Below are 13,099 nucleotides of genomic sequence, written 5' to 3'. Positions count from 1 at the left end.
GATTGGAAATAATATTTCCTCCTCCTGACAACCAACACTGTTGTACCTCAAGGATACATATTCAGTCCACTGCTCTACTCTCTCTCTCTCTCTACACCCACAATCGTGTGGGTGGGCACAGCTGAAATGCCATCTATAAATTTGCTGATGACACAACTATTGTTGACAGAATTTCAGATGGTGATGAGGAGGCATACAGTAGTGATACAGATCAACTGGTTGAGTTGTGTCACAGCAACAACCTTACACTCAGTGTCAGTAAGACCAAGGAATTGATGTGGATTTCAGGAAGGGTAAGTTGAGGGAATGCACACCAGTACTCATCGAGGGATCAGCAGTGGAAAGGGTGAGCAGTTTCAAGCACCTAGGTGTCAACATCTTTGACCTATCCTCAGCCCAACATATATAACATACTGCAAAGAAGGCACAACAGTAGCTATACTTCATTAGCAATTGGAGAATTGACCACACCAAATCACCAAAGACACACACAAATTGCTTCAGATGTACCGTGGAGAGCTTTCTAACTAATTATGTCACTGGTATGGAGAGGCCACTGCACAGGATTGGTAAAAGCTGCATAAAGTTGCAAACCCAGTTAGCTCCATCATGGGCACGAGCCTCCCCAGCATCGAGGACACCTTCAAAAGGTGACGCCTCAAAGAGGCGGCTTCCATCATTAAGGAACCCCATCTCTCAGGACATGCCCTCTTCTCATTGCTACCATCAAGGAGGATGTACTGTACAGAAGCCTGAAGAGACACACTCAATGTTTCAGGGACAGCTTCTTCCCCTCCGCAACCAGATTTCTGAATGGGGAATGAACACATGAACACTTCCTCAGATTTTTTCCTTCTCTTTTTGGAAACACAAAATTCTGTTGATGAAGTGAGGGCAAGGAAGACGTTTCCCTGACTGTGGAACCTACAATATGTGGTAAATGTTTAACAATCAAAGAAAACTGATTAGGGCTTTGGCAAGGAGAAACTTCTTCTCTTGTGGCTGGTGAATCTTTGGAACTCTTTTCTTGGGAGGGCTATGATAGCTCAGTTATTAATCGCAATCAAAGCATAAAAAGGTCAAAAGGTGTAGAGACAACACAGAAAAATGATGGAGGTAGAACATCATCTAGAATCTTGATGAGCAGCAGAATTGACCCATAGGCTTAATACCAGTCTACCTAGGTTCTCTCTATTTGTATGATTTTTCCACCAACCCCTTAATACCTAGACTTCTTTGCCTTCCACACCTTGTTCCATTTGTCCATCACCCACTTGGGTTTCTTCTCCCTTATCTTCCTAGCTGACCCTCCATCTACTCCATCTGCCCAATCACCTCTGACCTCATCTGGTTCCACCTACCAGCCCCAGCCTCACTTATGTACTGATCTCCATTCCCACTCTCTCCATTCTAGCTCCTGATAGATACCCCAGATATCTACCAGCCCTCTCCCCCACAGATATTGCTCAACCTGCTGAGTTCCATCACCACCTACAGTCTCTTGCTTCTCCACAGAGTGGTTCCTCCTCTCCCCAGGTGTGGAGCCATTCTGTGACTGCGTAGCTTCCCTCTTTCTTCACTAAAACTCCCACCGCGCCGCTGTCAGTCACTGCCTGGTCTACAATATGCTGGTAGTTCATCATCCCACCCTTCGCACCTCCATCCTCCCAGTTGGTCACCTCATCACCCTACACCGCCCTAAACCCCCCTCATACTCCATGTCTGGCTCATCACACACCTCCCTCATTACCTTCTGTCCAGTCCCAGACCCCTATTCCCATTGCCCCACACCCATACTCGTCTGATCCATTACCACTTCCCCAACATATCTCGCTACCCGGTGTCTCGTCTGTTACTGCCTTCCCCAAACTACCTCACGGACACCCACCCACTCACCCCCTTCCCCAATCACCGTCCTCCCCACCAGCGACCCCAGAGGGACGCAGCCCATCCCTTACAAAACTCGGTCCCCATCCCCGGGCGGAGCTCGGCCCCTGGTAGAGGTGGGACCACAAGAGATGGTGAAAGTGGGCGGGGATAGGTAGGTAGAACGGGGATAAGGCTTCTTCACACCTTTCTCACTTCCCCATTTGCTGGTGCCTCCGTCCACGGGTGAAGATGCCGCTGGAGTTCGAGCTATGCCCGGGGCGCCCCATTGGCGCTCCCCACCCCTGCTTCATCATCGCCGAGATCGGCCAGAACCACCAGGGCGACATAGAGATCGCCAAGAAGATGATCCGCATGGCCAAGGTGAGGGACTGGGGGTTTGGAGGGGTACAAGGGAATTGCGGAAGACTGGGGCGAGAGGAGGACCCGGACAAGGGGGAGAACGGGGACCGGCATCACCTCTGCAGCCGAGCTCCAGAATTGTCACTGTAGCTTCAGCTGACGGGCTCTCATCTGCACCCGTCCGTGTCCCGTTCCATAGGCTGGGTCCTGGGCTTACCCAAAGTTCTGCTCCCCTACATTTTGTGTGCGAAGTGTCGTTCTCCAGCTCCCCCGGCGATCGCCTCCTGTATTCTTTCTAACTTGTGCTCTGAAGTTTTTCAATCAATACAGCATTTTTGACAATTTTTCCAATATATTAATTGCATTTTTTAAATTGGTGAGAGGTTCCCTTTTCAAGTGTGAACATTGAATATAGAAATTTACAGCACATTACAGACCTTTCAGCCCACAATGTTGTGCCGACCATGTAACCTGCTCAAGAAGCTGTCTAGAATTTCCCTAGCGCATAAATAACCCTATTGTATCCGCTTCCACCACCGTCTCCGTCGCCGGCAGTGCAGTCCACACACTCACCACTCTCAGTGTGAAAAACTTAACCCTGACATTCATTCCCTCGGTACCTGTTCCAAGCACTTCAAAATTATGCCCCCTCGTGTTCCCCATTTCAGTCCTGGGAAAACAGTCTCTGCCTATCCACACGATCAACGCCCCTCATCATCTTATACACCTCTCCGTCAGGTCACCTCTCATCCTCTGTCGCTCCAAGGAGAAAAGGTCAAGTTCAATCAACCTATTCTCATAAGGTACGCCCTCCAATCCAGGCCACATCCTTGTAAGTCTCCTCTGCACTCTCTCTATAGTATCCACATTGTGTGGTGACCAGAACTGAACACAGTACTCCAAGTGAGGATTGACCAAGATCTTATATAGCTGTAACATTACCTCACGACTCTTAACTCGATCCCGCGGTTAATGAATGCCAACATACCATATGCCTTCTTAACATTGTCAACCTGAAGTAACATCCATGCCTCTCAAGGTCCAGATAAAGATTATCTCCCTTTGATATTAAACGGCATTACCATCACTGAGTCCCCTCATCAACATTGACTAAAACTGAACTAGACTGTCCACGAAACTACCCCGGTACACGAGCGGGTCAGAGGCTGGGTTTCCTGCATTCAGTGATTAGCCCCCCCGACTTCCCAAGACCCTGTCCTCATCCATAAAACACGATTCAGAAGTGTGATGGAACAGACCACTTGCCTGGGCGAGAGCGGCTCAAACTGACACGACAGCCTGCTTGTTCAGTCTGTGCACATCAATCACTCCGAGCGTTCATTAAATCCACATTTGGCATAAACTAGTTTCTGTGTCTGCCAGTTACAAAATGCAGTTACTAACCCGGATCAGACCGATAGTACCTCACAAACCCGTGACTTCTGCCAGTTCCTCTGCGTGTTTCTCACCATCGCAATTTGAGAATGTACACTAGACTGATGTAACTGATTCAACAAGACTCACCTTCATCTCCTCACGGGTAATTATGGATCGGCAATAAATGCTGGCTTTATAGAGGCACCCAGATTCTGAAAGTGGTTATCAGATGCATTTTTAAATCATTTGTCAGTGCGCTCCAGAACTCTGCAACTTCTGGGTGGGACAAGGTCTTTCTCCTATCTCTGATCCACCAATTATTTAAATAGTCGAAATTGCCCAAGGGCATTGCTCTAATTATTTTTTCTCAGTCATGCGCCCTCTGCTGGTCCAACAAATCAATACAGTACTACAATACCCAAATTTTCTTCCTGACAGGAATGACTTTCTAATCCTGCCTTAATTGCTGCTAGTTTTTAATGTCATTTTTATATATTTTTGCTACAAACAATGTAGATTGTAGAACATACGACAGTGTAGCACAGAGCCAGGACCTTCATCTCGTGATGTTGCAGCAAACTAATTAAACTAGCATTTAAATGCCCAACTTCACTAATCTCTTCTACCTACACAGTATCCATATCCATCCATTCTCTGAATGTTCACGTGCTTATCTAAGAATCTCTTAAATGCTTCTATTATACACGTATCCACCAGCACACCTGGCAGTGCTTCTCCGGCACCCACTACTCTGTATTTTTAAAAAGAAGGTTGCCCACACATATCCTTTAAGAAGAAGCGTAATCAGCATTTAACTGGCAGTTTAAGTCATTTGGTCTTATTCCTGTGATTCTATCCATCCCATTTTATCTCCTATTGAGAGTTTTTCCGCTGGAATCGTTTTTCTCCCTTTCTCAGTTCTCGTAAAGCGGCTCAGAGCCAAAACGTTAACTGTTTCTCTTCCTACGGCTGCTGCTTTATAATACTGACCTACTGAATAGATCCTCTTCTTTGCTTCCTATCTGGCTTTGGCCTTTTGAAGTTCTATAATCTATGATCCTGGTTTTCCTGGCACTCTGTTGTGCCTGACTATTACAAGTGAACTTTTATCTGTGTTCTGTTTCCTTTCAGAATTGGTTCTGCTCTCCTGTGAGGAGCATAAAATGTGAGTTCTCCTTGCAAAACTGAGGGAGTACTCTACTATCAGGTGGCGTCTTACAGATTTGATGTAAACCCAGATATGATCTCTGGATGTTCGAGATCCACTTTGAAGAGCAGAACAGTTCTTGGTATTCTGGCAATATTATTCCCAAGCTTAATGATAAGGATCAAGTAAATGTATTTTTGTTTAAGAAAGTTTGAAAGAACTTAAATTTTGTATAAATACAAGTCTTTTACAAGTTTGTACAGGGTTTGAAATGTTAGATTTATGTTGGATATTGTTTTGTAAATCTCTGCTGTCTGTTTCTTTTAGGAATGTGGGGCAGATTGTGCTAAGTTCCAAAAGAGTGAGCTGGAGTACAAATTTAACAAGGCAGCTTTGGAGAGACCTTACCCATCCCAACACTCCTGGGGTGCCACGTATGGTGATCATAAACGCCACCTGGAGTTCAGTCATGAACAATACAGGGAGCTGTCAAAGTTTGCACAAGAAATTGGTATCTTTTTCACAGCGTCTGGCATGGATGAGGTGAGTTCTGTCCGTAGGGTATTTCTAACTAATTTCTAACTATTATTGTTTTGTGATTTGATGCCTTGTAACATGTGGGAAAATTTGCAGGTGCTAGATAAAAACAGAAAATATTGGAGATATTTAGTAGGTCAGGCAGCATCTTATGGGGCGAAAGATGGGACAGTAGCTCCTCACCAGTGTTAGAATCTACAGGAGGCACTGCCTTAAGAAGGCAATATCAATAATCATCAAATATCTCCACAGTATGGCCATACCATCTTTTTGTAGATCCCATGGGTCAGGAGCTACAAGATCCTGAAGTCAAGTACCAGCAGGTCCAACAACAGCTACTCGCCTTCAACCCTGGTTTGATTCTTGAACCAACCTGCACAACCCTAATCACTATCTCAGTAGGCCAACACTGTGGTCACTTTTCACTAAAATGAATTGTGTTTTGTTCTAATTGCTCTTTCTTGTACAAAATTGAGTATAATTTATGTTTAATATGATTTTTTTGAGAAAGCTGCTATGTGTTTGTGATGCAGGTAAGTTTTTTATTGCACCTGGGCATAAGTGTACTTATACATATGGCAATGAACTGGACTTTGATTTTGATAATGATGGTTAGACTCCTCTACCTTGGGGGGGGGGGGAAGACTGACTATTCACATTATCCAATCCCCTATGGCACTATAAACCCCTTTAGCCTTCCCAGCTGTCTGGTCTCTCCTTGTAACTGGAGTGGCCAGTCCTGGCGGCATCTTGTGAATCCATTCTACACCCTGAAGGACATATTTCTAGTAACAAGAAAGAATAAAAATGGTGATAAGCATAGAGACAGGCAGACACATTGCGGTGCAGATACGTAACACTAGCAGAGAGAAGAGAATTTGCTAGGAGATAAATGGTGAAGAATTAAATGATTTTTTTCTCTGTGTTTTTTAGATGGCAGTAGAATTTCTTCATGAACTGAATGTGCCTTTCTTAAAAGTTGCCTCTTTGGACACCAATAATTTTCCATATTTGGAGAAAGCTGCTAAGAAAGGTAAATGGGATGTAGTAATTCCCCTCCCTGCACTTTGGGACTTCTGTTTCCACCATTACTAATGACTTCTTTGTGTTACCAGGGCGTCCAATGGTCATCTCCAGTGGGATGCAAAGCATGGAAATAATGAGGAAAGTTTACCAAACCATGAAGACCACCAGCACCAAGTTCTGCTTCCTCCAGTGCACCAGTGCCTATCCGCTGGAACCTGAAGATGTTAACCTGCGTGTTATCACAGTCAGTACAATACACAGTGATTTCACAATGAATAGAACTCGTTAGTTATAGGACCCATTTTCCTCACCTGACAACCGTTACTGTACTTCATTCTTCCTGCTGCTCTCCACAGTCTGTAAAATTACAAAACAGGGAAATGGTATTCACTCTCTCTGTCCTGATGAAACCAAAACATCAACTGATTATTGCCATCCACAGATAGAGCCTGCCTTCTGAATTTCTCCAGCATTTTGTGTGTTTTGTTCTAGATTTCCAGCATCTGTATAAGTCATTTGTGTTCATTCATTTTCTCTGTCCAGTTAGTTCTAATTTTTTTTTCTAAGCTACACCTCTGCTCCTTCCCTATAGGCACACAACCTCTATCCTTTCACAATTTATCAACTTTGCCAAGAAGTCAAATATTAAACTTGCTCCTCTCAGGCAGTGCCTTTAGTTTGCCACAGCCTCTTGGCTCATCTTTTGCCTTTGACCTTGTCCTCTGGCCAATAGTCTGCTGCAGTACAAATGCCTCCCTTGTTTCTCTGAAGTCCTAGCTCTTTCTTTCAACTCCTCAGTTCTATGTGAACTTCTGAAGCCAGCCCCTGCAACTTTTGGCATATTTAAGTCGTTGATAATGTTTGCTTCCAAGCCAATGAGATCTACAGAAAGATTGACTTGTTGACCTTTTGACCCCTCCAGGAATACCAAAAAGAGTTTCCAGACATTCCTATTGGATACTCAGGGCATGAGACTGGAATAGCTATAAGCATAGCAGCAGTTGCTATGGGAGCCAAAGTCCTGGAGCGTCATGTGACCCTGGACAAAACCTTGAAGGGTAATGACCACCAGGCTTCCCTGGAGCCAGATGAGCTGTGAGAACTGGTCCGCTCGATCCGCACGGTGGAGAAGGCGTTTGGCTCTCCCCTCAAACAGTTTTTGCCCTGTGAGACGGTCTGCCATAGCAAGGTACAAGCTAACATTGAAGGGTAAAGCAAAAACCCCTAGTCTTTGAGAATTTGCTGAGTTTCTTGCTGCGTTTATTCCTCCAGTAAAGGAAGTAAAAGGGTGTTTAGTTTTAACGAGATAATACTTATGTAATGCAATGGTCTAATGTTTGGTGTACTCTGGGGAATGAATTACGAGATTTTCCTGTTTTCCAAACACACAACCTGTGAAATCAGGCAGAACGTGGCACAGCTACAATGTATAGTTCTTGGTGCTTTAAAGTAATGATGTTACCTTCTCCTTCCGTTGTAGCTGGGGAAGTCGGTTGTAGCCAAGGTGAATATTCCAGCAGGAACAGTCCTGACCATGGACATGATGACTGTGAAGGCAGCAGTGCCGAAAGGTGTTGAACCAAGCGACATCTTTAACCTGGTGGGAAAGAAAGTCACAGCAAACATAGGTGCAGATGAAACAATCACTGAGGACGTGATCGGAAAGCACAACTCTTAAAATTACACAGAGTCAATGCTTAAATTAAGCCAATTAGAGCTTTATTAATGCCAAGTCTGGTTGTGGGGTTATTAATTAATTAACAATTCATTATGGAATAATCAATGAAATAAAATGATTTGCTACATCAAATTTTGAATTCCATTAGTGTTCTTTATTTTTGAAGTTTGGACATTACTGGCAACTTTTGCCTGTCCAGAATTGTCCCGAGGTAATGGTGAGCTACCCTGAGCTGCTGCAATCCTGGTGAAGATACTTTGGGAGGGGATTCCAGGATTTTAAACCCAGTGGCAATGAAGGATCAGTGATGTTTCCGAGTCGGGATGGTGGGAGACTGAGAGGAACCTGCAGGTGGCGCTGTGCCTCCTGCACCTTTTGCCCTCGGCTGTCTTGATGATAGAGATTGTGGATTTGAGACGTGCTGACCGGAAGCCTGGGCGATAACATCAGTGTGTTTCATAGATGGAGCACTTTGTGCTTGCTATCTGATGGTGTTGGAGCCAGGGTTTATATCACTCAAGCGGCCTGCTTTATCCTGGATGGTGCTGGAGCTGTCTGAGGGGCTGGGACAGCACGCGCCTGGGCCAGGGAAATTGTATTCCTTTATTTCTCACTTGGGTCTGCTAAATGGTAGAAGGTGAGAGGTGGCAGTTCCTTACCAGTTGCTTCAGCCACCATGTTTCTGCTTTGATCAGAAAATTATCTGGAGTATGTTCATAGGATGTCATCTGTCGGGATTTCGGGGTAACAAAGCTAGGTGCATTTGACTGTCTCATTGGGAATCAATATCCTCTTAAGTAAATCTATTAGATTTAATAAAGATAGATACACCTTCAGTTTTACTCTGAGAAGTAGTATGGAGCTGTAATTCATTCCACCATCCATATACCAATACAGGATGATCAAAAATGGCAGTGATGAAGAATACAACCATACAGAAACCACAGATGCTCCGGAACCACCCAATGGGAAAAAACTCCTAACTCTAGGAGGAATACAGGGTGGGGGTGGGGGTGGGGGAAGGCAGGAGATTGGGGCTGAGAGGAAAGTTAGATCAGCCATAATGAAATGGCGGAACAGACTTGATGGGCCAAATGGCCTAATTCTACTCCTACTGAATATCTTATGATCTTATAGTCAACTTCACTCTGGCAACCTTTGCGATGACACTGGTGCCAAGCTGTATCGACGCTTGCCCTTCCCTTGGACTACATCAGTGACGTGGAGAGGGGGAACCCACTGCGTGGGCAGCAGCCAGTTCTTCAAATCTTCCCACCCAGGCTTACGCTCTAGAGAGGACACAGTCCACCAGAGGCTCAAGCCCATGATCCCCTGGGATCGACGGCTGCCTGCTACTATTAAAGCTACTCATAAAGCTCTTTAAAAAGTACAGAAAGATAGAATACAAAGAATACCCATCAACCACTCAGTGATGTACACATTGCTGAAGGGAACCCAGGTGTCTGACAGCTGCTTCTAGTCTCTCACTCTCTCTCTCTACAAGGCTGTCCCCTGTATTTAGTTGTGACTCCAGCCTAAAGCGAGACTACCTTTGCCCAGTAGGACTTTCCCACTACAGTACCGGGTGGTACCTGCACCTACACATCATTTTCTTTCCCAAACAAACATGTTTTTCATCATTATGTACTTTCAAGGTTGTGGACTGGCAGATCTTTAACTTTCTTTAAGACATTCCCTCTTTGCAAGCTAACACCATTTTGACAAACAACCACCATTTTGTGTTAGATGCTATTGTATCTACCAAAGATAAATCAAACATAACTCTGGCAAATTTAATTCTTTCCTTACGTTATGGTCAATAAATCCTGGTCTCACCAGCAGAACCCAGATCCTGTGAATGAACAAAACATTTGAAGGTGATGAGCCCAGAACTGATGAAAGATCACTGCCCTGAAATGTTAAGTTCCTGTTTCTCCTCCAGTGCTACTGGCTGACCTGCCAAGTTGAACTGAATTCAATTAAGTTGACTTTATTACTTACTTCCTTCATAACAAGCCTGTGCAAGCGAGCTTGCTGGAGTGTTTGCTGACATCTTCAACTGCTCCCTGCTTCAGTCTAAGATCCCCTTGTGTTTTAAGAAGGCAACGATAATCCCGGTGCCGAAGAAAAGCAAGGTGGCATGCCTGAATGACTATTGACCTGTGGCTCTAACATTAATTGCTATGAAGTGCTTCGAGCAATTGGTTATGGCGCACATCAGCCATAACCTACCGGTCAACCTCGATGCTTTGCAATTCGCCTACCAGAGCAACAGGTCAACGGCAGATGCCATCTCTCTGGCACTACATTCCTCCTTAGAACACCTGGAGAATAAAGACGCATATGTAAGGCTCCTTTTCAGTGACTACAGCTCTGCCTTTAATACCATCATTCCCAATAAACTGATTCCTAAGCTCCGGAACTGGGTCTTAGCACTCAGATCTGCAGCTCGATCCTCAACTTCCTCACAGACAGGACCCAGGCTGTAAAAATAAGGGACAAGCTCTCCTCTACAATCACTCTGAGCACCGGTGCCCCACAAGGCTGTGTACTCAGCCCCCTGCTGTACTCACTGTACACCCATGATTGTGTAGCCAAGTTTCCATCAAACTCAATATATAAGTTTGCTGATGACACTACAATTGTAGGCTGTATCTTGGGTAATGATGAGTCTGAGTACAGAGAGGAAATTAAGAACCTGGTAGCATGGTGCGAAGACAATAACCTATCCCTCAATGTCAGCAAGATGAAGGAATTGGTTGTTGACTTCAGAAGGAGTAGCGGACCGCACGACCCCCCATCTACATCGGTGGTGCGCAGGTGGAACAGGTCAAAAGCTTTAAGTTCCTCGGGGTGAATATCACAAATTACCTGACTTGGTCTAACCGAGCAGAGTCCACTGCCAAGAAGGCCCACCAGCGCCTTTACTTCCTGAGAAAGCTGAAGAAATTTGGCCTGTCCCCTAAAACCCTCACTAACTTTTATAGGTGCACCATAGAAAGCATTCTTCTAGGGTGCATCACAACCTGGTATGGAAGTTGTCCTGTCCAAGACCGGAAGAAGCTGCAGAAGATCGTGAACATAGCCCAGCACATCACACAAACCAATCTTCCATCCTTGGACTCACTTTACACCGCACGCTGTCAGAGCAGTGCTGCCAGGATAATCAAGGACACGACCCACCCAGCCAATACACTTTTTGTCCCTCTTCCCTCCGGGAGAAGGTTCAGGAGCTTGAAGACTCGTACGGCCAGATTTGGGAACAGCTTCTTTCCAACTGTGATAAGACTGCTGAACGGATCCTGACCCGGATCTGGGCCGTACCTTCCAAATATTCAGACCTGAATTGCACTAACTTACTTTTCCTTTTCTATTTTCTAATTATGATTTATAATTTAAATTTTTATTATATTTACTTTGATTTGTACTTCAGGGAGCACGAAGCGCAGAATCAAATATCGCTGTGATGATGTACGCTCTAGTATCAATTTTTTGGTGACAATAAATTAAAGTAAATATACATGAGGAGTAAAAATATTTATGTTACGTCTCCGTCTAAATGTGCAATGTGCAATTTATAGTAATTTACAATAAATATTATGTACAACAGGACAGTAACAAGATGGTTAAATATGAACAGTCAATATAACATAGAAATACAGTTGCATCAGAATGAATTAATCAGTCTGATGGCCTGGTGGAAGAAGTCCTTTTCACACACCTGTCTTTGTAAATGCCCTGAACAGTGGGAAGTTCACATCTACAGATGCACTGGGCTGTCCGCACCACTCTCTGCAGAGTCCTGCGATTGAGGGAAGTACAGTTCCCATACCAGGCAGTGATGCAGCCAGTCAGGATGTTCTCAATTGTGCCCCTGTAGAAAGTTCTTAGGATTTGGGGGCCCATACCAAACTTCCTCAACCATCTGAGGTGAAATAAACCATCTGTCTTCTTCACCACACAGCCGGTATGTACAGACCACGTGAGATCCTTGGTGATGTGTATACTGAGGAACTTAAAGCTGTTCACCCTCTCAACCCCAGATCCATTGATGTCAATAGGGGTTAGCCTGTCTCCATTCCTCTTGTAGTCCACAACCAGCTCCTTTGTTTTTGCAACATTGAGGGAGAGATTGTTTTGACATCACTCTGTCAGTGATGACTTCCTCTCTGCAGGGTGTCTCATTATTATTTGAGATTAGGCCAATCGGTGTAGTGTCGTCAGCAAATTTAATTAGCAGATTGGAGCTGTGGGTAGTTCCTATGGTGCTCGGAGTATTCCAGCAATTGCACAAATTCTCGTTCACTACGATATAGTACCTGTTGTCGCATGAATAAATTCACCGGAGACAAGTACTGAAGAGGTTTAATTTTGGTCCAGGATTTATCTCCTGGATTAAATTGATTTATCAAGCCCCGGTAGCTGCGGTTCTCACTAATAACCAAAAGTCTCCTTACTTTAGATTATATAGAGGTACCCGTCAGGGCTGTCCCCTTAGCCCTTTATTATTTAATTTGGCTTTAGAACCACTTGCTATTGCTCTTAGGGATTCTAATTCTGTGCAGGGTATTAGGAGAGGGGATAAATTGCATAAGGTTTCGTTATACGCGGATGATTTATTAGTTTACATTTCAAATCCTAGGAAATCTATTCCTTTTATATTATCTATATTTATGGAATTTGGTATTTTTTCAGGATATAAACTTAATTTACATAAAAGTGAATTATTTCCTATTAATAATTATTCTGATTATTATGATCAAATACTTTTTAATATTGCCAAAAACCATTTCACTTACCTTGGTATCAAAATTACTAAAAATTTTAAAGACCCATATAGGTATAATTTCTTCCCTTTAGTTGAATATACTCAACAGGCGCTTTCTAAATGGTCACCTATGTCGATGTCATTGATAGGTCGAATAAATGCTATAAAAATGGTTATTCTACTGAAATTTTTATATTTATTTCAAGCAGTTCCCTCTTTTGTTCCAAAAACATTTTTTGATAAAATAGATTCTCTGATTTTGTCTTATGTTTGGAATAATAAAAGCTCTAGAGTGAATAAGCTTTTATTACAAAAACCAAAAAAAGATGGAGGACAG

General features: G+C 43.9%; 1 protein-coding gene across 2 annotated transcripts; it reads left to right on the top strand.

The window, feature by feature from the left end:
- Window positions 1-2,116: 2,116 nt before the first annotated feature.
- LOC140726225 (N-acetylneuraminate-9-phosphate synthase-like) lies at window positions 2,117-8,126 on the top strand. Of its 2 annotated transcripts, none has more exons than XM_073042309.1 (6): window positions 2,117-2,250; window positions 5,081-5,296; window positions 6,224-6,323; window positions 6,406-6,560; window positions 7,239-7,505; window positions 7,797-8,126. In XM_073042309.1, exons 1-5 carry the CDS (start codon window positions 2,119-2,121, stop codon window positions 7,413-7,415), a joined length of 780 nt encoding a protein of 259 aa, XP_072898410.1. In that variant the 5' UTR covers window positions 2,117-2,118; the 3' UTR covers window positions 7,416-7,505; window positions 7,797-8,126. The 2 variants fall into 2 exon arrangements, with proteins under 2 accessions (XP_072898410.1, XP_072898411.1); XM_073042310.1 differs by having other exon boundaries at window positions 7,239-7,525.
- The last annotated feature ends 4,973 nt before the right edge of the window (window positions 8,127-13,099 follow it).

Source organism: Hemitrygon akajei, chromosome 4 (assembly GCF_048418815.1).
Source record: "Hemitrygon akajei chromosome 4, sHemAka1.3, whole genome shotgun sequence".
NCBI lineage: Eukaryota > Metazoa > Chordata > Chondrichthyes > Myliobatiformes > Dasyatidae > Hemitrygon > Hemitrygon akajei.
This window is presented reverse-complemented; position numbering and strand designations above follow the sequence as displayed.